The 22,806-nt window shown below is 34.0% G+C and overlaps 1 protein-coding gene across 8 annotated transcripts in view; it reads right to left on the reverse strand.

Moving 5' to 3' along the window:
• Qki (QKI, KH domain containing RNA binding) overlaps nt 1-22,806 on the reverse strand; it is a 135,898-nt gene that overhangs the window by 35,824 nt on the left and 77,268 nt on the right. For all 8 annotated transcript variants that reach the window (XR_013091576.1, XM_076858052.1, XM_076858049.1 and 5 more), the window contains exon 4: nt 7,321-7,464. Coding sequence is in view for 7 of the 8 variants with exons in the window: in XM_076858052.1 (XP_076714167.1) it covers nt 7,321-7,464 (144 nt within the window). In the remaining variant the exon portion in view is untranslated. The remainder of the gene's footprint in view (nt 1-7,320; nt 7,465-22,806) is intronic.

The following is a 22,806-nucleotide window of genomic DNA, read 5'->3' on the forward strand; positions in this document are numbered from 1 at the left end:
CTTATCACAGAAATTTTAATAAGCAATAAACTTTTAAATGCACTTGGTGTCCAAGTGCATTTAAATTAGTAATTCTGTGCATTAGAATTAGTAATTCTATTAATTCTACATGTATATATATACAAGTGCTGACAAACTCCAACAGTACTTCTCAGATTTATGCAGAACCACTTCACCAATGAGAAATAAAATGTCCATTTCTGGATACTGGGCTGTGGGTAACTGAAGCTGGGTGCAGGAGAAAATCATGGATGGGGAAGCAATAAAGGAACAGAGAAGCCAAGGTACTAGAAGCATTATTTACATAAATAATGAAATCTTAGAAACAAACAAACAAACAAACAAAAACCAGTTTTTCTTCTTCTTTTGCCATTTTTTCTTGATCCCAGGCCAATGAATCTTTTTAACTGTTTCAAAGGAAACAAAACTAGGGGTCAACACACTAAGACGCACTACCGGCCTGTTTGTTACTCTTTAGAGATTGAATTTACATCAGAAGTCCAAAATACAAGAAAAAGAGTGAAGATTCAAGTAATTCAAATAAATATAACAATTCAGCCTGCGGGTGCAGTGTGGATGTATGTATGTGCTTTAAGTACAGTGAAGAATGAAGCCAAGGGTCAACTCCCTCTTCCCAGGAATCATCTTTAACAACATGAGTAACCACTCCTCCTTGAAGATGTCTTTACTCCCAGGACTGGTTCCTGGTTTTCCTCTCATCTCAGATTCTCCTCCTTCATGTCCACCCTTGCTGGACCCTCTTCTTCCTGACAAGACTCAGACAGTGTTCCAACTTCAGGCCTCAGACTTCTCTTCTTTACCTATTACCAACTGGTATGTATAATCACATATAGTCCTACAGCTCTAAAGGCTTTTGATGTGATGGCTCCAAATTTTCTTGTTCTGACCTAATGTACTTCAACATTTGATGTCTCGATTTTTACATTTCTAAATCGAATTTCTTAACTTCTCTCCCAAACCTGCTCCTGGAACAGCATAAATAAAAAGATATCTTCAACTACTTCAAGTCATCACATATAGTATCACAAACAATCCATCAAAATTCTAGTCAGTTCTACGTCCAAAGTAAATCCAAAATCCAAACATTACTCCATCTCTAGTCCAAAGTCACTTTAATCTCCAACTTAAACTGCAAACATTCCTTGTTGGCATCTACACTTTCACTACTACTCTCAAAGCCTACTTTCAGGCCAGATGCCAGAATGATCCTTTGAAATATAAATTAGACCATGTCATTCCACTCCTCAAATTCCTCCAATTACTTCTCATCTCAGAAAAACTAGCAATCTGCAAGTTCATCCTCCCCCTTTTCTGGTCTTGACCTCCCACCTCTCTCCAGCCTGCTGACTATCTACAAACAAGCCTCGGGATCACTGCACTTTCAGTTCTCTTTGCTTAGAAAATTCCTTGGCTATAGAAATGACTGCACCATGTTTCAGTTCCATTTTTTTTCCCCTTCAAATGTTACCTTAGAGGCATTTTCTAATCATCATCTAATAAAGTATTGTTTCCTGAATCAGTATTTCTCTACCCGCCTTTTCCTGCTTTCATTGCAGCACTTGATTAACGCATCAATACAGTTAGTCTTTATTCTACTTATGGTCAGTACTCAAACTCCAAAGGTAAGCTTCATGATGGCAGGTACTTTTTGTCAGTTTTACTTACACTTTCTGTATTCTCAAAAACAGTTATCTAGCCTAAGTAAGCATGCAATGAAATCTGATGGATGAATTTAACCAAAGGCCAGAGATAAGAAAAAGAGTGAAGATTCAAGGAATTCAAATAAATACAATAATTCAGCCTGTGGGTGCAGTGTGGATGTATGCACTTTAAGGACAGTGCAGAATGAAGCCTAAAAAGTTATGCCAAATCATGAAAGAGCCTCCAGGACCAGGGTAGGGTAGGGTAGGGTAGGGTAGGGTAGGGTAGGGTAGGGTAGGGTGGGGTGGGGTAGGGTGGGGTGGGGTGGGGTGGGGTGGGGTAGGGGTATGTTGGACACTGTGCTCTCAGAGTAGCAGAGAACCAAAAGGTTTTTAAAGCATGTATTTGTCATAGTGATAGAAAGCTGAGTGACCCAGGCCATCACTCTAACTAGATACCCGAACATGTGGATTATAAGATTAGCTTGGAAAAGTTTTGAAGTAGTAAACTAGAAAAAGCCTAGAATGCTATTAAGTAGAGCCTAACATGCCACTCTGGTGAGGGCTGAAAGGACCAAAATGCTGATTAAAAGGCATACAGCAAAGGCAATCCTGACGTTTTCAGATGGAAATGAGCATTCTACTGAAAACTGGATAAGAGTACACCCTTATTACAAATCTGGCTGCATTTAATCCATGTCCTGAAATTTTGTGGGAGGCTGAACTTGAAGGTGACAGACTATTTTATTTGGCAAAGAAAATTTTAAGGTAGAAGAACAACTAGCAGCAGATCCTGGTGTTGTCTGTGATGCTGGTTTTGCAATCATGCAGAATCCAAGAGTTGCAAGCAGACCCTGATAAGGATGTAAGGAACTGTGGTGGTGAAGCTAAAGTTGCAGTGTAGATCCCAGGAAGACATAGGTGTTGGCAACACAGGACATCTGCCAGGGGAAGCTACATGCAACAAGAAGAGGCAGCCCTAGGAAATGGTCATGTAGGGTGTGTCTGCAAAGTTACAGTGCTATTTTAAGTCCTTGGGAACACATTCCACCAATGTGACCCAGATGTTGTACAAAGAACATTAGGATTTAATGTTTGCCCTGCTGTCAGTCTTACTTTAGTGTGATCCTTCCTTTCTAGTCCTCTCTTTTGTAATGAGAATGTATACATTGTGCCTGTCCCAACGTCGTACATTAAAAGTGTATAATTTGGTTTTTATTTCTACAGGAACTCACAACTGAGTTTGCTTTAAGACTTGGGTGAGATTTTAGCCTAGAACTTTTGAAAAATGCTGAAAGTTAAGACTCCAAACCTTTGGGAGATGGGGAGAATGCTACAGTTTGAATCTTAAAAGTCTTCGAAAGTACCATGTGACAAAGGTTTGGTCCCTAGAGTGGTGCTACTGGGATTTCTTTATATCACTGATGGCACGCTCCCCAAGGGAACAGCAGTACCTCACCCTTTCCTCTTCCCGTCTTGATTCCTGGACATAGTCTGAGTAGGTTTTCTTGGCCATGGGTTCTATGCCATTGCCATCTGATACTCCAGAGGCCTTAAAAGCAATGGGTTCACCTGATCATGTACTGAAACCTTTAAACCATGAGACAAAATTAACCTTTTCTCTCTGTAAGTTATTCATCTCAGCTATTTGTTACATTAACAGAAATCTAACATAGTAACCTTATTACAAAATTCAACTATTCATTCATTTTTCAGATATTTACTATGTTACTACTATATGCTGGGCATTGTGCTAAGTACTAGAAATAAAAATACTTTGCCAGACAAAGAGATTATAGTTTTCTGGTTAAACAGGGAAAGAAGATACTATAATATTTATGATGTCTGCTATGATCAGGGGAACAAGTATATGTGGAAGAACACATGATGTGGGTTGGAAAAGTAGGTCTACAAAAGTCAACAATGATGCCATGGTATTCTCATTACAAATCCTTATATCAAAGTAAGATAATTATATCAGACTACCAAATGTGTAATATCAGACTATAAAAATTGGTTCTACAACTATTTCCAGCAAAAAGCCCATCAACTTCAGTGTATAATAGAATACAATCACAGGGGAATTTAAAACAAAGAACTCACAAACTAGAATCTGTGATTCCACTCCCCACCAAAAACAAACACACAAAAGAAAAAGAATAGGAAAGAGAGAAAAATTAACATCATGACTTTGTAGCTTAGTGCCATAGAAAAAAACTGCTTAAAGAAAATTAAATCAGGTGCCTTAAACTGTTTTAGGTGATAGAGGCTAGATTACTTCAATGATCATTGACATCCCCATGTTAACAGATCCCAAAACCCTACAACTAGAACTGACTATTTTTTAAGTTTCAGAAGTTGATATGACCAGACAACATTTGGTAGGACACACAAAATGTCCACAGCATAGCACTCAAATGTTATACCATGATGAATTTCGTTTAACATGAGAAGGATTTACTCACATGTTAATATAAATGACATTTAATGGCATTTAAATCAAACATCATTTTCTTTCTGGCTAAGCTTAATGATATTAGTCAATTATGCAAAAGCCAAGGATAGTAAAGCTTTTCTTTGGTTTAAACTTCTATTTTTATTGGTATCATCATCACAAATGTACAACAGCATTCAGCTTAAATTAAATAAATTCTATAATAGAGCATTCAGGTTATAATATACATAATCAATAAAGTGAATAATAATAAAAATTATTTCAAGTCTAAGTCACTGTATAGAGTATGTTATTTTTATTCTATTATCTGAAACTATTTCTATTCTATTATCTGAAACTCTAAGAATATTTCATTACAAAAAGAAAATAATTTTAAATTATGCTCCTTGAAATTATTACTGTTTAATAACAGTAATCCTAAAAATACTTCCACAGGAGATAAATTTATCATCATTTCATCTAAGATATGTATAAATTTTCTTAAAAACTCTGTCATTTAAAAAATCTATTTCCATGTTTACATATTCCGAGGCTTTTTTTTTTTTTTTTTTTATGATAGTGGTAGGGATCAAACCCAAGGCCTCAGACATGCTAAGTGAGGGCTCAACTGGAAGACAATTTTTGAAATAACAGGGTTTTTCAAGATCTTTGCTCCAACTGTAACTTGTATGTAAGTAAATACAGAGAAATTAGTAACAACTTTCTCAAGAAAACACAGCTTTTAATTCAACACTCTTTCCCAGGTTATTACCTTTTAGAACTAAAGAAACTTATTGAAAGATGATTAAAATAATCTAATTGGTTGATAATACTGTTATTATACACTGATTTATTGGCTTTAGTAGATAAATTTATTTGTTTAGTATAATACATGAACTGTGTAGTTTTGGATATACTTATTAATAAAATTTAAGGCTAAAAGCAGCTTCTGATCATAAAACTAATAACTTATTAAATTCTTAAAAATCTCCTGGTCTATGCAGCTTTTCATCTTAAGGAAAAGGAGGAAGATTTTACATGGTTTAATGGTGTGTAAATATAAATTTTAGTTTCCATTTAACCTGTCTGCATATATTCCTTCCATAACTATCAATAAAACTAACATGAAACTCAAGTTTTTAATTTTGTCAAATTAATATAAAATGTTAATGATTTGTGAATTAACTTCCAGATTATCAGGAAAATAAAAAACAGCTGTTATCTGCTAACAGATTTTTTTTTAACAGACTTTCTTTTGGACACAATACAAGCAGTAGTTCTAGTTTCTTTTTTTCTTAATGAAAAAACATTTTGATAATGACACAGAAAACTAATAATAATTTATTTTTCATTTCCCACTGAAAGCTAATACTCGGGTAATCAATAGTTCCATTATCATTTCTAATGTTACTAAACAGATGGGCAACAATGAGAAAGAGCTGAGGGAAGAACTGGCAGAAAATGGAAGGGTTTGGGGATAATTTGGAGAACACAAAGGTGTCTGGATAATTTCTTATGTCACTATCCAAAATTACTTTCAATGTCTTATCTCGGACTCTTAAATATAACTTTAATAGTTTTTCAATATTTTAGAAATAACAGTGCAGTATGAAAAGTGCTCAAAATGTTGCCTGGTACATCAGTAAAATCTAGCTTTTATTTTTATTAAAAAAAGCATTTTATTATAGAAAAGTCTTACTACTGAACACTAACCTTTCTGTGGGAAACAATGATATGGTACCACAGACAAGTCAAATATTGTGCTAACTCAGCTCATCCAGCATGAATTGCATAGACTTTTGTACACTCATTACTTGCTCCTCCCCCCAAATGCTTGCCATCACCATATTGATGTTGTGCTTACATTTTTCCCTGTAAGAAAGATTCAGCTAGCTATGGTGTTGCAAGTCTGTAATACCAGTGGCTTAGGAGGATGGCATGTTTAAAGCCAGCCTCAGCAACTTAGTGAAGCAGTAAGCAATCTAGAAAAAAAGAAAGGAATGGATAAAAAAAAAATGTGGCATTTATGCACAATCAAGTATTACTCTGCACTAAAAAATGACAAAATCATGGAATTTGCAGGGAAATGGATGGCATTAGAGCAGATTATGCTAAGTGAAGCTAGCCAATCCCTAAAAAACAAATGCCAAATGCCTTCTTTGATATAAGAAGAACAACTAATTAAACAGGGACGAGAGGTGGGAGGGAAAGGGAGAAAGAAGGGAAATTGCATGGAAATGGAAGGAGACTCTCATTGTTATACAAAATTACATATAAAAGGAAGTGAGGGGAAAGGGGGAAAAAAAACAAGGGGGAGAAATGAATTACAGTAGATGGGGTAGAGAGAGGGGAGGGGAGGCGGGGATAGTAGAGGATAGGAAAGGCAACAGAATACAACAGACACTAGTATGGCAATATGTAAAACAGTGGATGTGTAATCTATGTGATTCTGCAATCTGTATATGGGGTAAAAATGGGAGTTCATAACCCACTTGAACCAAATGTATGAAATATGGTATGTCAAGAACTATATAATGTTTTGAACAACCAATAATAAATATAAAAAAATTGTTCCTGGGAGTATAAAACTTTAAAAAAAAAAAAAAAAAAAAAGGAATGGGATATGGCTCAGTGGTAAAGCGCCCTTGGGTTTAATCCCTAGTACCATTAAAAAAAAAAAAAAGAAAGAAAGAAAGAAAAAAAAAAAAGAAAAAAGATTCAGCAGGTGAATATTATTTGTGAGAAGGAGGTTATTAACTAAATTTGCTCCCCCCGCCATATCAATTCCTTTCCAAAAATAAAGACTTTTCCATTTAAGGATTTGAGCAATATCCATGTTTGCTTGTTACATTTAATGAGTTAATATATTTTTATTTTGTGGTTAAATAAAAATCTCTACCAAATAATAACCCATTGTCTGTCTACTAAGATAAACATTATAAAACCATGGATGGTGGCGCATTCCTATAATCCCAGAGACTCAGAGGAGGCTGAGGCAGGAAGATTGCCAAACGCAAGGTCAGCCTGGGCAACTTACTGATATTCTGTCTTAAAATAAAAAGAGCTAGGATGTAGCTCAGTGGTAGCATTCCCATCAGTTCAATTCCCAGTACCAAAACAATAACAACAACAATAATAAAAAACAGATAAATATTATGATAATCTAAAATTAAACTTAAGATAGGAAATAAGGCCCAAATCTAAAATTTGGAAATTATTACTTACTGCAGGTACCAGTAGTTTCTTCACTTCTTCAACTGCTCTCTTCAGTTTTATTTCTGCTCTGTTCTGAGCATCTTCCACAGTGATTAGTACATGTAAATCTTCATTTAGATGCTCCCAATTGGGTTTGCCTCTATTTTGCTCCTCCTAAAAAATTTACAAAGTATACCCTTACAATTATTTTTCTTTAAAGAGAGTGTATCCTTCATATTGTGAATCTGTTGCCAACAATTTAAGCCATTATTTTGCTAAAATAACATTAGAAACCTTCTGAATTATTTTCCTGGCCAAAACGAAGAAACTTACATATGGCATCATCCATAGATTACCATGAAGAACACTCTGAGAAGCATGTTATTTCTATAAATTACTTATGAGTAAGCAGAAAGTCATCAAGATTAAGCACATCACTTACAAAGAACACACGGGAAATAAACAGTCAGTATAAAAATGAATCAAAGAATTCTCAAACTCGGTAAAATTTCCACTTCATTACAATTGTTTAATAACATTAGTTGTAGTCAATAGCAGAAAAAAATATTTGCAAACAAGACATTATAGTGTAAAAGACGTATTACACTTAAGTATTTGAAGTAATAATTATGGAAACATTTTATTATAATCCACAAGTAAGAAATAATAAGTTATAACTATATTTCCATTAGACTTTTTAAAAATCAACTATAAGGCCTCTCTTTCATTATATCAAGTAATGAATACAGTTTTTCAGACACTATGTGTGCCCAATTTCCTTAATGACTTCTAGTCTCCTAGTGAGGAGGACCCTCACACTGATACCTTGATACCACAGGGAGAACCAGGAAGAGCACACTACAAAAACCTATTATCTAAATTGGGTCATTTCAGAATTGCAGAGCTAATTTTTGCTTTAAGTTTTAGAGATAATGCAAATACAATTTATAAATTTTAAAACATAAAAAACAAAGAATATAAATTTATAAATAGGTAACATACAAATGTTATACAGAAATGGATGTGGCTCAGACCAAAGTACCACAAACAAACAATAAATATTACCTTTGTTGTTATTAGACCTTTATCTTGAATCTATTAATTTATTTATTTTACTAAATGTGAGGTTCCAATCCAAGAAAGTAAAACTGGTATAATGAAACAACTTTTGTACAACTCACATGAATGAGCTTACCCAATGAGGACAGAAATGTCTGAACAGTTAAGTATGTACTTCTACTTTATTTTCAGCTAATATTTTCAGTGGGAAAATGCATCTACATGTTATAAGAGATAAGAACATTCATGTTTCCCCAAGTATGGGAGGCAGTAGAGTGGACTCACAAGATCCAGGATACGTGAAATTTCAGGGAATTGGAGCTATAATCACATCTATTGACACTTATGAACTAAAGTAGCTCAAAGTATGTCTGTTTCAACATTAGATCACAGATCACACCCCATTCCATTTGGTAATGATACACATGCACAAAGCTAGGTCTATTCGTTGCTATTACAAAAAGCAAGTCTGAAAAACTCAGCCAAGAATAAGAAGGTGGCGGTGTCCAATCTGACTCTGAGGTTTAGAACTTGAATGGCCCCCAAGAAAACACAGATGCTATTAATAAATAATGTGATTATTTAAAAATAAATAATGTGATCATTTAGAAAATCATTTTTTTTCCTTCAATTTAAGATGTTCTAAAGCCAGGCACAGTGGCACATGCCTATAATTCAAGCTACTCAGGAGGCTGAGATAGGACGATTACAAATTCAAGGCCAGTCAGAACAACTTAGCAAGACCCCGTCTTGAAATACATTTTTTTTTTTTTTAAACAAAGTTTTGGGATGTAACTCAGTGGTAGAGTGCTTGCCGAGCACACACGAAGCTCTGAGTTCAATTCTTAGTACTGAAAAAAAAAAAAGTTTTGATACAGATATTATAGTTCTATTTATTATTTACTTAGAAAGTAAATAATAGAACTATAAGAGATTCATTTTCCCCTGGGGAGCACTACGAAAAAACTAAATGAGAAACAAGTCCAATCAAGAACTGGGAACTATGGGGTCATCTGCAAAGAATATAAAATGTGCATAAATATTTTCACTGTTGCTCAATTTTTAAACACAAATGTTAATTTTAATGTTGAAGATTGCTAATAATATTTTCCCACCAAAATTTGTGTTTTTACATGGACTAGTTACTGGCATTATTTAGTATAAACTGAAAGTGTGCCTTTTTGTCTAAATCCATCATCATAAGGGATTTTTGCTTCCAGCCAAGGAAAAATAAGAACCAAATGTATAGTCCCACTAGAAGCAAGTAAAACAAATGAACAACAGTTTTAAGCCAATAGATATCAGATGGCTAAGATCAGTGACAATGAAAAGACCTGGGGCGGGGACACGAGTGAGCCCGCCCTGACTGACTTCTCCCAGAGTGGAAAAGACTAGCACAGCTGGGGTCACACAACCAAGTCCTGTACAACCACACTGGGGAACAGCCAAAGGCCCAGAGCACTCCACCCAAAAACACCAGTGCAGCCTGGCAGGAAACTCCAGAGGCTTATAAAACAAATTGCTTCCAGGACCCAAGGTAACAAAGGGCCTAGTTTTCATGTGGAGTCAGACTGAAAAGACTTCCTGGGATTCAGAAACTGTACACTAAAGGGTCTTGCTATAGTAAAGGCAACAATTAAATCTAGTCTGCCCACTGTTCCAGTGCTGCTCAAATAAATTTTAAAGCCAAAACCTAAAGGGACCAAACTTTCCAAATAACTTAACTGTGTCCCAGAACAAAGCTGAAGGGTATTTATAGAAATATAAAAACATCCACACGTACTATCTGATAACTAATCAGAAATTAACAGGCATGCAAAGACACAGGCAAATGCCAGAGATTAAAAAAAAAAATCAAATCAAACCACAACTGATATTTTATATAAACATCATAATATGTATTAATTAGTAATTAAAGACATTAAAGGCTATTCTGTGTTTAGTGAGATTAAGTATGTGTTTAAGAGTAGCGCACATAATACTACACAAGGATAACTAAAGAACATCAATAATTTAGAGTAAGTCAGAAAAACTTTAGCATAAAAGCTGAAATTGTGACTTGCCATGAAACATTTATACAATGGTGAAGAAAAAAACCAAAGAACTTAAAAAGGAGATATTACCTGCATTATAGAAACACAGAACAAAGCTGCAGTATAATTTGCCATTGCACTTTACAGAAGGAATAAATCTGAGTTGCTAAGTACCTTGGCAAAAGTGTACACTCTTAATTCAAGAATTTAAAAGCCAACTTAAGAAAATCAGAATTTAAAATGTACAAACCCACAAAGAGAGAAGAAAATGGGAATGAAAACAATTTTTTTAGGAAATCTTTTCAAAACGACAAGAGTTATTGCTCAATATAACAATGTGACAGCAAAGACAAATCAGATAACGTTTCTATATGTGTATGTATAGTTGAGGTTTGATAGTTGAGGTCAGAATAAATGATGAGAAGATTCAAGGAAATGGAAAACAGCTTTATATAGTAAATTAAAGTTTAGTATCATATTAAATAATTTTATAATACCATTAGCACCCAATAAAAGAACAAAGACATAATTACTAATGGTAATTTATTGTGTACATTCTTAATGAACAAAGCATAAATGAATTTCAAGTAACTCTTAGCCTCTCAGGTAATTATAAATTTAATAAGAACAATGATGGTGATCATGATAATGGCAACTAAGCTTTTATTAGAACACTTACTACTTATGCCATCCACGCAATCTTAGCCCCCGCCCACCGCCCCCCTCCCACAAGAGCATGCCACCATGTCCAGTTTAGATTTTTTTAAAACCTTATTAACATTTTTGTGTGCAAGTCTAAGCATGTCTTACCCTCACAGAATTTTTGATTCAGTAGAGACTTTGCAGACAAAGAAATACATGAAAGAGATTTTTTTTTCCATATTGGTCCTATCTCGTGATTCCAAGCCACTCTTTTCCCCATAAATAAATTCTTGAGTAAGTCATGAAGAATATCAAGAACTGGGAGAAATATACTTAGTAAAACATCTCTTGCACCTACAAAATTTTGTTTTTCCTAAATGAGAGATCTATCTAATTTGAATGACAGAAATATTAAAAAAGGATAAATCTGTAGCCATTTAACTTAAACACATAGAATCCCCCCAATCTTTAAATAGGTAAGATTATTAAAACTAAAATGTGGCCTTAAACACAATGCATATTTTAAACATTATTACTAAGACATTAATATTGCCCATAAGTAAATAATATCATTTCTTTCTAATAAAATAAAATCCACTTCATTTTAAAGCTGTTATACACAGTGACACATAAAAATGAAGAGCAATAAATTCTTATCATTTGAGAAACTACTGTTTGTGATTGTTTTTTGATAAAAAAGAAATTTGATGAGTCACTACCTGATGAAGTTTAAAATTATTCTCTAATTACAGTATCTGTTTGAACAACAAAGTAATTCTATAACATGAAGCATCAGAGCACACTGATTGTCCTAACCCCTGCTGACACACTTTTAATTATACATTTGTAGGCAGGCAAATAAGCAAAAGACTTCTCCCCTACTGTGCTCTTAATGTGCAAGTTCATATGCCAAAATCTCTTGGAAAGGAATTCAAAAGTGTCACATATTGAAGCAAACTGAGGTTCCAACATTTTTATTATGAATACATGCACTGTAGCCAAGTATTAAAATTTGGACATATAATCTCAATTATATCTTAATGTTTTTTGAGAAACTCAGCATAAAGTAGATTTTATATTGTCTAATTCTTTCCTTATTCCAGTCATAAATACTGACCTCAAAAATCTTTTATTAATTTAAGAGCCATAACAAATTTTCAAAACAAATTATTTCCTAGTAATATATGAATATTAGTATGATTTTATTTTTAGTTTACTGAAATCATCATCTAAGAAATTCTCTAAAGGCAGCAGGCATTTGACAAATGCTCATTAAGTTAAGGATAAGGAAAACAATTTGCCAATTCAAAGATCTTTTATTACTATTCAATGCCAAATATTTTCCAAGTTGAAAACAGAACCAGTCCCAATGCCTTTCCATTACAAGAACACTGAACTCCTGCAGACACAATAATGGGGACATCAGGTGTGCCCTCCCCATTTTCGGGTCTCAATTCCACTAATTTAATTCTAATTACTATATGGTCACACTACACTTAACGTATCTCCCCAGTGCTTGCCAAATAATACTGGTCTGTCCAAATGAAAACTAAACTGAGGGAGACTGTCTAGACCTGAGGAACTTAAAAGTGTGTGTGTGTAAACAATTGTGAACGAGATAATTTGGGAAGCTGAATATGACCAATGATACATGAAGACTGAAATAAAAAAATATGAATGCAATCGCCCATAAAAAGACAGAAGTGAACAAGTGCTTTTAAATTTCATCTCTCAACAAATTTAAAGATCAACAGCTGCCTAATGTTTATCAAAAAAGTAAGGTTGGAAATAGACTAGGAGGAAACTCGGTTGAGTTTCTGCAGCCAAGGATCACCCATATATATATGTTGGTTACTGCCTCTGAAAGCACAAAATGCTTCCTCGCAGACACATCCCACTAATTTACATGTGAAATTTTTGTATACAGGATGGTTGGTTTTATTCTCTCCACCATCTAGCAAATATAAAGATTTTTAAAGAAATGAAAAAATGATACAATGCTTCAAAATATTAACTGTAATAATTATTTGTTGATAGTGCCCTGATAAAAAGTAAAAGATTAATCTATCCTACCTCTGCCCATTTTCCATCCCAAATCTTATTAAATTCCCAATTTCAAAAATCATCTTTTAAAGAAATTTATCACCAGGTCACTCCAGACAGGATGTTCTCTCTATTCTATTTCTTTTGATAAAATCAATTCAATGTGTATTATTGTAAAAAAAAAAGCTCCAAGCACCATAGAATCAGAATCATCTTCACATTCTTTCCACTGTCTTTACTAAGTGCCCTGTATTCGGTACTTACTACAGCAGAAAAAGACACTGAGAAATAAAGTCAGAGCTATTAACATTATTAACAGAAACACATAAAGAGCTTCATACTCAACATTTTACGAAGCCCTTTTAACAGTCTTAAAGATAGGTATTAATTTGGAATCACCTATCTTTATTTCAATGGGAGATAAACTGATGGACTGATTCACTTGACCTTACTTTAAGCTGATGTGCTTCTGCCTTTGAAGATCCTACAATAATTCATGGAAGACAAGAAAAGTCACATATAATTTTTTAAAAGCTAATCAAGATTATAATTATTTAACTGAAAACAATAATCAGAACTAAGATGGTATTTGAAAAAAATCTTAATCTCAAGTAAAGATCATTCACAGGTTCATGTAATAATGGTTTTAATAAGGTGAAAGCGAAAGTGTGACCACACATGGTTCACTGTACATAAAGTTACATTTTTCTGGGATAATTCTATTTGGACAGTAAATTCCACAGAAATTCAATAGGAATGCTTTGGAATATGATTTTTCACAGATAAAATTTTGAGTAATGGTCTGATAATCTTAGTAATTTATGATACTATGTACACTTACACACATACTACCTGTTAAATCCTGGGCAAAATACTTGCACATTTTTGTGCCTTGGCTTCTCATCTATAAAACAGAAATATATGCAGCACATATATCACACAACTATGAGGAGCTCTAGCTGTGTAAATCTGGACAGCACACAGAGGAGCATCCAGCTTTGCATAATTATGTTAACCATGACTATGGACTATGGCTGGGATAGAATGCAATCTAAAATCACAGACAGATGATTTAGGAGATGACATACCAGGAATATGGAGCAGGGGTAACTAACAACAAATGGACAAGAACATAAACCAAAATTCAGAAAAACAAAATTGAAAATGTTTTTATTAACTTACTCAATAAAATATATTAAAATATTACATAAAAACAAAGTTACTTTTTACATGTAACTTTTAGAAAGAAAAAAGTTTAAAAAAAGATATACCTTTATTTAATCTTTAACAAACTATGACCATGATTATCTCATAGGCTCTGTACAAAATGGACTGAAAGAATAGGGAAAAGAATTAAAAAACAAAAAAACTGAAAAATGAATTCAAATACCACCTCTTCCAAAATATTTTCCCAAGTTACTACATTCTATCTGAATTTATGTCTCCTCCCTGTGCTTCACTTTGCTTCCACAGAACTTTACTACTCTATATAGGAAGCCTCTAGAAAGCAAAGATGTTTCCTTTCCACTTTTTACATTAACTTAAAGTACTTAGAAATGCCTAAAATATCTAAGAGTTTGGTATATAATCAATAGCTTTATATTTCTCGTCTACCCACACAGATCTGAACCTATGCTTCTCTTATTTCATTTCTTTCTATTGAGTATTAATTTCTGTACTTGTTTCATATGTATATACACAACAGCTGCATATTATATAAATAAGTGGCCTACACAAATGAATCACTAGTTTCATAACATATTCATGCTGCATAATAAATGCAGCATAATTTATTCATGCTGCATAATAAATGCAATACATATTCAATTTTAAAGCATTACTAAATCCATAGGGTTTTAACATTATGTATTCTTTACTCAATGTTAAATTATTGTATCTTATATATTAGAAATATATAAAAATATCGGTAAAATACTTTGCAATTTAAAGCAATTAAAAAACACCTGGGGGGCTGGGGTTGTAGCTCAGTGGTAGAGCACTCTTGCCTAGCACACATGAGGCTCTGGATTCAATCAGTATCACATAAAGAAAAATAAATAAAATAAAGGTACAATTTGGTATTAAACTGCTACATTTAAACTGAAAACAGCACTTAACAAAATATTCTAGCTCCATAATTACTAAGCTTCTAAGTCATATGGTATTTTCTTGTACATTCTACATGTGTACTTCTCTATGTGGGTTAGGGAAAATAATTAAATACCTGAAAAATTCAATTAAAGATCTATAAAAATATAGAGAGCAGGCAATACAAAAATCCGAATATTTTCCATCTTCTGTTAAGTAAAAATAAAAAATACATATGCAAAATAGAGATCAGAGTCCACTGAGCTACAACCACATACAAACTAAGAGTTACCTTGAAAGATCCACTGATAGTCTGTTTTACATTCTCAAACCTAAGACTGTAGCCTAATGCTATTAGAATTTCCAAAATATAAATGAGCAATAATGCACATTATATTACAAAAGTTGCTTCCTTGTTGAGGACTGTAGAATAGAGGATAAAGAGCAACTTTATCATTTGTTGTCATTGCTTTGTAATGTCTTATTCAACCTAATGCCACTATGGGTATGTATAGTACTCGTATTGCCCCAATATCAATTCATAGCTGCTTTCATGCCATCTTGAATCCATCAGTGTTAAACAATATCAAAGAAACATTATGACTGAATATTTAGGAATGCATCTCTACATGTATAAAGAGTGCTATCTTGTCATAACAGTACTTTAAGATCTTTCCACAATGCCAACATTTACCAAGTATTCATATTTTCTCACTGATAGAGTACTAAGTTTGCTTCAAACCCTAAATCAGCATCTGCTCATTGTAGAATAAAGAGTAAATAAAAAGAACTGGTTAAGGTGGAAGGAAACACAAAACAAAGTGACTCCCCACACCAAGAAGTGTTATATACATAGTGAAGACAAGAACACAGACTCAAATGCTAACCTAATTTCAATACCTCTATAAACCTGAGCATCTCATTCATTTATTTACTTAATACTAACTGAATTCCTCTACACAGAAGGTACCTTGCTAGTGAATAAGATTTTACAGGTAAGTGTGCAGCCACACAAGCCCTCTTAAGTGTTTCAGACTAGCAAAAGAGACAGAAATAATTATAATTTCTTGAAATCTTATTTTGTCATTTGTAAAAGTCACAGGATTGCAAGGATTAAATAAAGAAAAGATGCTGAAGGCAGGGCCAAGCTGTTATTGTGGAACTCCTTTTCCTCCTTATGCCATGCCCTTCCTATATCTTAAGACAGCCTTCCAGATCATAGGAATTTCCCTTCTTTTACTTCACAACTTTATCCTGTCATTATATTAACATAACTATAGAATCAGAAACGTTCCAATTCTTCAATTAGGAGCTGCAAAATCAAAGTCACAGTGAGAACTTAAAAAATAATCAATTATTTCTCTGGATTAAAAGATACAGATGATACATGCATAGTGGCACACACCTGGGGTCCCATCTACTGAGGAGGCAGATTCAGGAAGAACCCTTGAGCCAGGAGTTCAAGGCCAGTCTGAGAAACACTGCCAGAGTCGACAAAAGAAGAGTAAAAGTGGAAAAGAGATATTCATGCAAATTACCTGGGATGTCACAGTTCTATTTCTGGTGGTGGTTTTTGATCTTTGAAAGTTTTAGATCAAGATCAGGATTCTAAAGTTAGGAATTCAGCCTAGTACTTCTTATTTTGTATACTGAGATGTGTGTTTAGTGAAATAAAAACAATGTGAAAGGGGATAGAAAATACTATGCCAGTGGTATTTCAATGAATGATTTAGTCATGTCAATGAACACTAACTTTGGACCTCATTCAGCTCTCGATTTTATCAACAGAGCAAAACATACACCAATACATCCTAACCCTGAACAGAAAAATCCAATGGCTACTTCTATCATAATGACACTCTAAAAATAAATAACAATAATAAATTGGCAATACCTATTTACATTTTTTTCTTTCTTTTTTTCTTCTTCTTCTTTTTTTTTTTTTGTGTGTGTGTGTGTTTGTGTGTGTGTGAGAGAGAGAGAGAGAGGTGTGGTGGGGGGAATTGAACCCAGGGCCTGGAGGGGGGGGGAGGAGGTATGTGGTGGGGGGAATTGAACCCAGGGCCTAATGCCCTCTAGGAAAGCATTTTATCATGTGAGCACATTCCCAGCCCGTTTACATTTTGGGAGAAGAGAAAATGGCAAATTTGTTATGGGCCTTCCTAGGCTCATTTAGAAGGTATTCTTGCCAAAATACAGAATTAATATTTGTTGTTAAAGAAATTATGAATTAAATTGACATGATTTGCTTTGAAAAACAGAATTCTGCTCTAATTATTACATGCTGAAAGAATAGTTACTCTAAGCCATTATACAATAACTAGAACCCACAACTCCAAAATCTGCAGCTCATAAATCCCAAACAATTTATTTACATGTAAAAAATTTAATCTCAATGTTAAAAGCTAAACTACTTCAATGTTTATTGCTTGCTCATTAAAGAAAAATAATATCCTTTAATATCAATAACCAAAATTAAGCTTTCTTCACAATAGGGTTTATTTTACTCTATTATTCTGGGTAAAAAGGTCACATCAATGTATTTTTATCAGGATAAGGGCATAAGATAATTCAAAACATTCCAGTTTCAATTTTGAACATTCCAGTTTCAATTCTAAGTATATACTGAATCAAGTGTTGTTTGAGCAAATTTATTCATTTTTTATTATAATGGACAACGTTGTTTAACAACTCAGTGGGCATCAAATGTTATGTTACTCTTATTAAACACACATGTGCATTCCCTTGATTATTAGTAAGGTATTACTTACTGTATGTCACCTACCTAATATTTTTAGAAGCAGCTTTCGACATGCTCACTGTTCAGTAGGGTTTCTGTTCTGTTACCTGCCTGTTTGCTCATTTTTATATTGAATTTGTGGTCTTTAGAAACATTTCATATTTTTTGTTTTGTTTTGTTCGTTCATTCGTTCATTCATTCATTCAATGTGGTGCCGAGGATCAAACCTAGAGCCTCACGCATTCGAGGCAAGTGCTTAACCACTAAGCTACAACCCCAGCCCCTAGAAATAATTTTTAGTGAATTATTTGTAGATTCGGAATAAAACTTTGTTCTGTATCCTTAAATGCTTACTTACATCAATACAATAGGCCTTCTAATAGACTGAAGTTCTGCCTCTTCACTCTCAGGTGCTTATTCCATCAGGAATATTTTGTATAAGTGAACCCAACCACCTTAATATCACATTTTGAATTTCATATGCCTCCCTATTCTTTCTGGAATTCCTTTCCATCTACCCCTTCTTCCCACAATTCACACATTCACCTCATACTAAAACCGCCCTTCATCCAACCCCATAATGAAAAAAACTATGAAAATAATAGGAGCTAACTGCTGAAGACACTCCTCTATTTTTACTTTAGAATTTTCACAATTACCAAATGACAATTTTACTATCTTAAGAACATTGAAATAAATTTATTAGTTTATACAAAAAAAAAAAAAGATTAGAACTTTTTCTTTCTTTTTTGATATCGGGGATTGAACAGGGGCACTTGACCACTGAGCCACATTCCTAGCCCTATTTTGTATTTTATTTAGAGACAGGGTCTCACTGAATTGCTTAGCGCTTTGCTTTTGCTGAGGCTGGCTTCGATCCTCCTGCGCCTCTGGGATTACAGGCTTGTACCACTGCACTGGATAGAATTTCTTAATAGATTTTACTGAATCAGAAAACACCACCCTTTTTTAAAGTTACACAAGTTTTCAAATTTGTAGCTCCAAAGTTATTCATTGTATTTTTTCACAAATTTTTAAATAATATGTATTCTTTTTCATTTGGTTCCTGTTTCCACTTACTTACTGTATGTCACCTACCTAATATTTTTAGAAGCAGCAATAGGACACAGCTGGCCCTGCCTAACCACTGTTGCAGTGATCCCTAGCAACCCTGTATGTTCTGAGTGTGTGGGAGTACATGGCTTATGTATCTCCTCAATTTGAGTCAGAAGCAACTGAACAGGTCAAGGAGACCAGAGTGGGGAGATGTCCACTGCTTCCTAATAAGGTGCTAGGACTCTATTTCCAGGTTCCTTTTCTGAAAAAACTACATCCATTGGATGAAAAGTGTCATCTTGTTTTGCAATGTCTTGTGTGCCCCAGGGCTTAGAGAATCAACGCAAACACAATGCTCACATTCTGTTCCTGCTTTTGCTGTGATAAAAAGTTTGGCTTCTGATCCAGAAGGCTCCAGTCTTCTGCCAGCATCAAGAAGCTGCGGTAGCAAGCTAAACTGTTAATTTAGGAGGAAGATGAAAATCTCAGCTCCCTCACAGTTCTTCACAACAATGTACATAAAACCTGCAACAGCTTGAGACAAGCTCTAGAAGAATAATGAATGGATCACTCTTTCTAAATTGCTGCATCATATCAATGGTCCTTGATAGCACAGAATGCTATGTGGCATGAAAACCAAGATGGAGGGGAAAACTGATATAATTTTTTTAAAAAACTTTCTTTAATCATCAATATGCTATCCAATATATTTTTCTATTTACCAACAATTTCAGTCTTTGTTTTACTTCTTTTCCTTCTTGATCTACTTTGTTCTTTTAAATTTTTAAATGAATATGCCAATATGTAAAATTGTGAGTGTGTAACCGATGTGATTCTGCAATTTGTATTTGGGATAAAAATGGGAGTTCATAACCCACTTGAGTCAAATGTATGAAAGATGATATATCATGAGCTTTGTAATGTTTTGAACAATCAATAAAAAAATAAATAAATTTTTAAATGAAATCATGCCTCTCTTTTATAACTCTCATTTTTTAATTTCCAGCTGATATCCCCCTCAACTCCAGTGTAATTTTAAAAAACCACTGACTAATTTTAGAGTTCTGAAATTTGCTGAAGCTTTCTTATGGAGAAGCACACATTCCACATACACTTTTTAAAGAATGCAAAATTATGTAATTGTTGAGTTCAATGTTTTTGTTTTAAATTAGGCCAAGTCTGGCTAGGTGTACTGTTCAGATCATCTATATCTTAGAGTCCCATGCCTTCTTGCTCTATCAATTAATTATGAGTGGTGCTAAAAGCACAACTGTGGATCTGTGGGTTTCTACCAAAAGGTTCTGGTAATTTCCATCTTATAAGCCATGTTCTTTGGTATATACAGATTTACGATTATAATCTGCTTTGGTTGGGCTGAACATGAATTTTCACACACCTAAAATTTTCTATACAAGCAGTCAGGATACCTGGAAACATCTACACTTCTTCCTTTCGGTTCTGTATACCCTTTTCTTTTCCTTGTCATATTGCACTTGCCAGGACCTTTTGCACAAACTATAAAGGAAAGGTTGAAATCAAACATCCTGGCTTGTTTGTGAGCTTAGGAGGAATGCATTTTGTGTTACTGTTGAGCATGACATTACTACATTATTTCACAGATGAACTTTATCAAACTGAGAAAGTTTCCTTTAAATCTATCATGAATATGCACTGTGTTTGGCAAATACATTTTTATATACCTACTGATGTAATTAACAGCTTTCTGCTTTTTTTTTTGAAACGATCAATGACACTAACTTATATATACATACATATAATATATAATATATGATAACTTATCTTGTATTTCCACATATACCCCACTTGGTAATGTTCCTGGTGAACATTATCATGCACAGTTAAAAAGAAATGTGAATTCTGCAACTGTAAGGTGTAGTGTCTTATGAACATCAGTGAGTTCAAGGTGGCTGATAATAAAGTTCAGATTACCTCCCCCTCTCTGCCCTTTTGGGTGGTACTAGAGATGGAACCCAGGACTCTGCACATGCAAGCCAAACCCAGTCCCCTAAGTTTAGATTTTCTAAGTCATTATTTGTTGTTGTACTAACCACTGAAAGAAAATCTTATTTTAACCGTGAAATTGTCTATTTTTGTCTGTTTTAATTATTGGTTCATATATTAAGTCCCCTGGTATTAGGTACATATACATTTGTGATTGTTATATCCTCCTAATGAACTGACATACCACTATAAAATATCCCCTTTACCTCATATTAATATAGTGAGTCCAGACTTCTGCTTACTGTCTTGTAACAATATCTCTTTCAATCTACTTATTTTCAATCAACCTACATCTTTCTAATTTATCCTGCCAATCTCTGCCTTTTTAATTGAAATATTTCTTCCACTATTATTTATCAGAACTTTTGATATGGTTGGGTTTGCAGCTATCATTTTTACTACTGGCTTTCTATTTCAACCTATTTCAAGTTTTGTTCCAGAACTTCCTTTCCAGACTTTACCAAACATATTTTCTCTATATTTTACAAAACATGTTAATTTTATGTTATTGTGTATTTTTATCTATACTTCTGTTATGGTTTAAATAAGAGGTGTCTTCCAAAAGCTCATGTGTGAGGTAAGAAAGCTTAGAGGTGAAATGATTGGTTATGACAGCCTTAACATCATCGGTGCATTAATCCACTTGAATGGGTTAGCTAAGAGGTAGCTGCACGTAGGCAGGGATGCAGATACAGGAGACAGATCACTGGAGGTGTGCTCTTGGGGTTTTGATTCTTGTCTATGGTAAATGCTTCCTGTCTGTCATGTCATGAGCTGCCATCCTCTTCCACTCCATTACACCATGATGTTTGGCCTCACCTGGGGCACAGAGAAATGAAGCTGCCCGTGTATGGGCTGAGACCTCTGAAACCATGAGCCCCAAATTAACTTGTCCTCCTCTACAGTGTTCTGACTAAAACATCTTCTTTGCATTATTTTTTCAGTGGTTGCTCTGGGCGTTACAATATAAATTTGTAACATCAAGTTCTACTTAGAGTAAGTACTTTACCATATCACGTAAGTGCAGAAACCCTGTAACCATGAAGGGCTCATATTTACACATACATTAGTTAAAAAAAACTCCACAGGATAATGTCATTTTATTAAGCAGTCATAGATAATAAATAAGAGTATATGAAGAAGAAAAATATTTTTTCTGTTTACCCAAGTATTTCTAAGTAACCAACTTTCCATTTACTTTCATTTCTCTTTAGGTTACAATATGCTCTTTCGTGTTTTCCGATGCTATCTGCTGGCAATCAGTTTTCTTTTTTTATATTCAATTTCAAAATGGCTTTATTTCACCTTCATTTTAAAGATTTTTTTTTGCTGATTATAGAATTTGGAATTGACAACTATTTTAATTAGAGCATCAAAATTATACACAGTATTTGGGTTCATTTAGACACAATCATGCATGCAAGAAATATGAGTTCCATTCCCCCCCCTTTCCTCCACAAACTCCCCCTCTATTTTCTCTTCTCTACTCTGTTAAAACTTCCTTTCTTCTATATATACATAAAACTGAAACTCTCTTTGGTTCCTTTATAGATAAATGGAATGAATTTAAACAAAATAATGTTATCTTCCACTTCCCCTTCCTTCATCCCTTTCATTCTCCTACTTCTACTCCACTGATCTTCCCTGCATCTTTTATGATATTCAATCCTCTCTCCTACTGCCTTTTTCCTGTTATTTTGCTTACATTTAATTTTTAAAACACACTTTACTCTGGCCTCTCTACTTTCTGATAAAAAGTCATAAATTGTTTCATTGTCTCTTGCGGTTCTAAATTGGTCCTGGAATCTTTAGTGCTCAACAGTTTTATTGTGA

Source organism: Callospermophilus lateralis, chromosome 6, assembly GCF_048772815.1.
Source record: "Callospermophilus lateralis isolate mCalLat2 chromosome 6, mCalLat2.hap1, whole genome shotgun sequence".
Taxonomy (NCBI): domain Eukaryota; kingdom Metazoa; phylum Chordata; class Mammalia; order Rodentia; family Sciuridae; genus Callospermophilus; species Callospermophilus lateralis.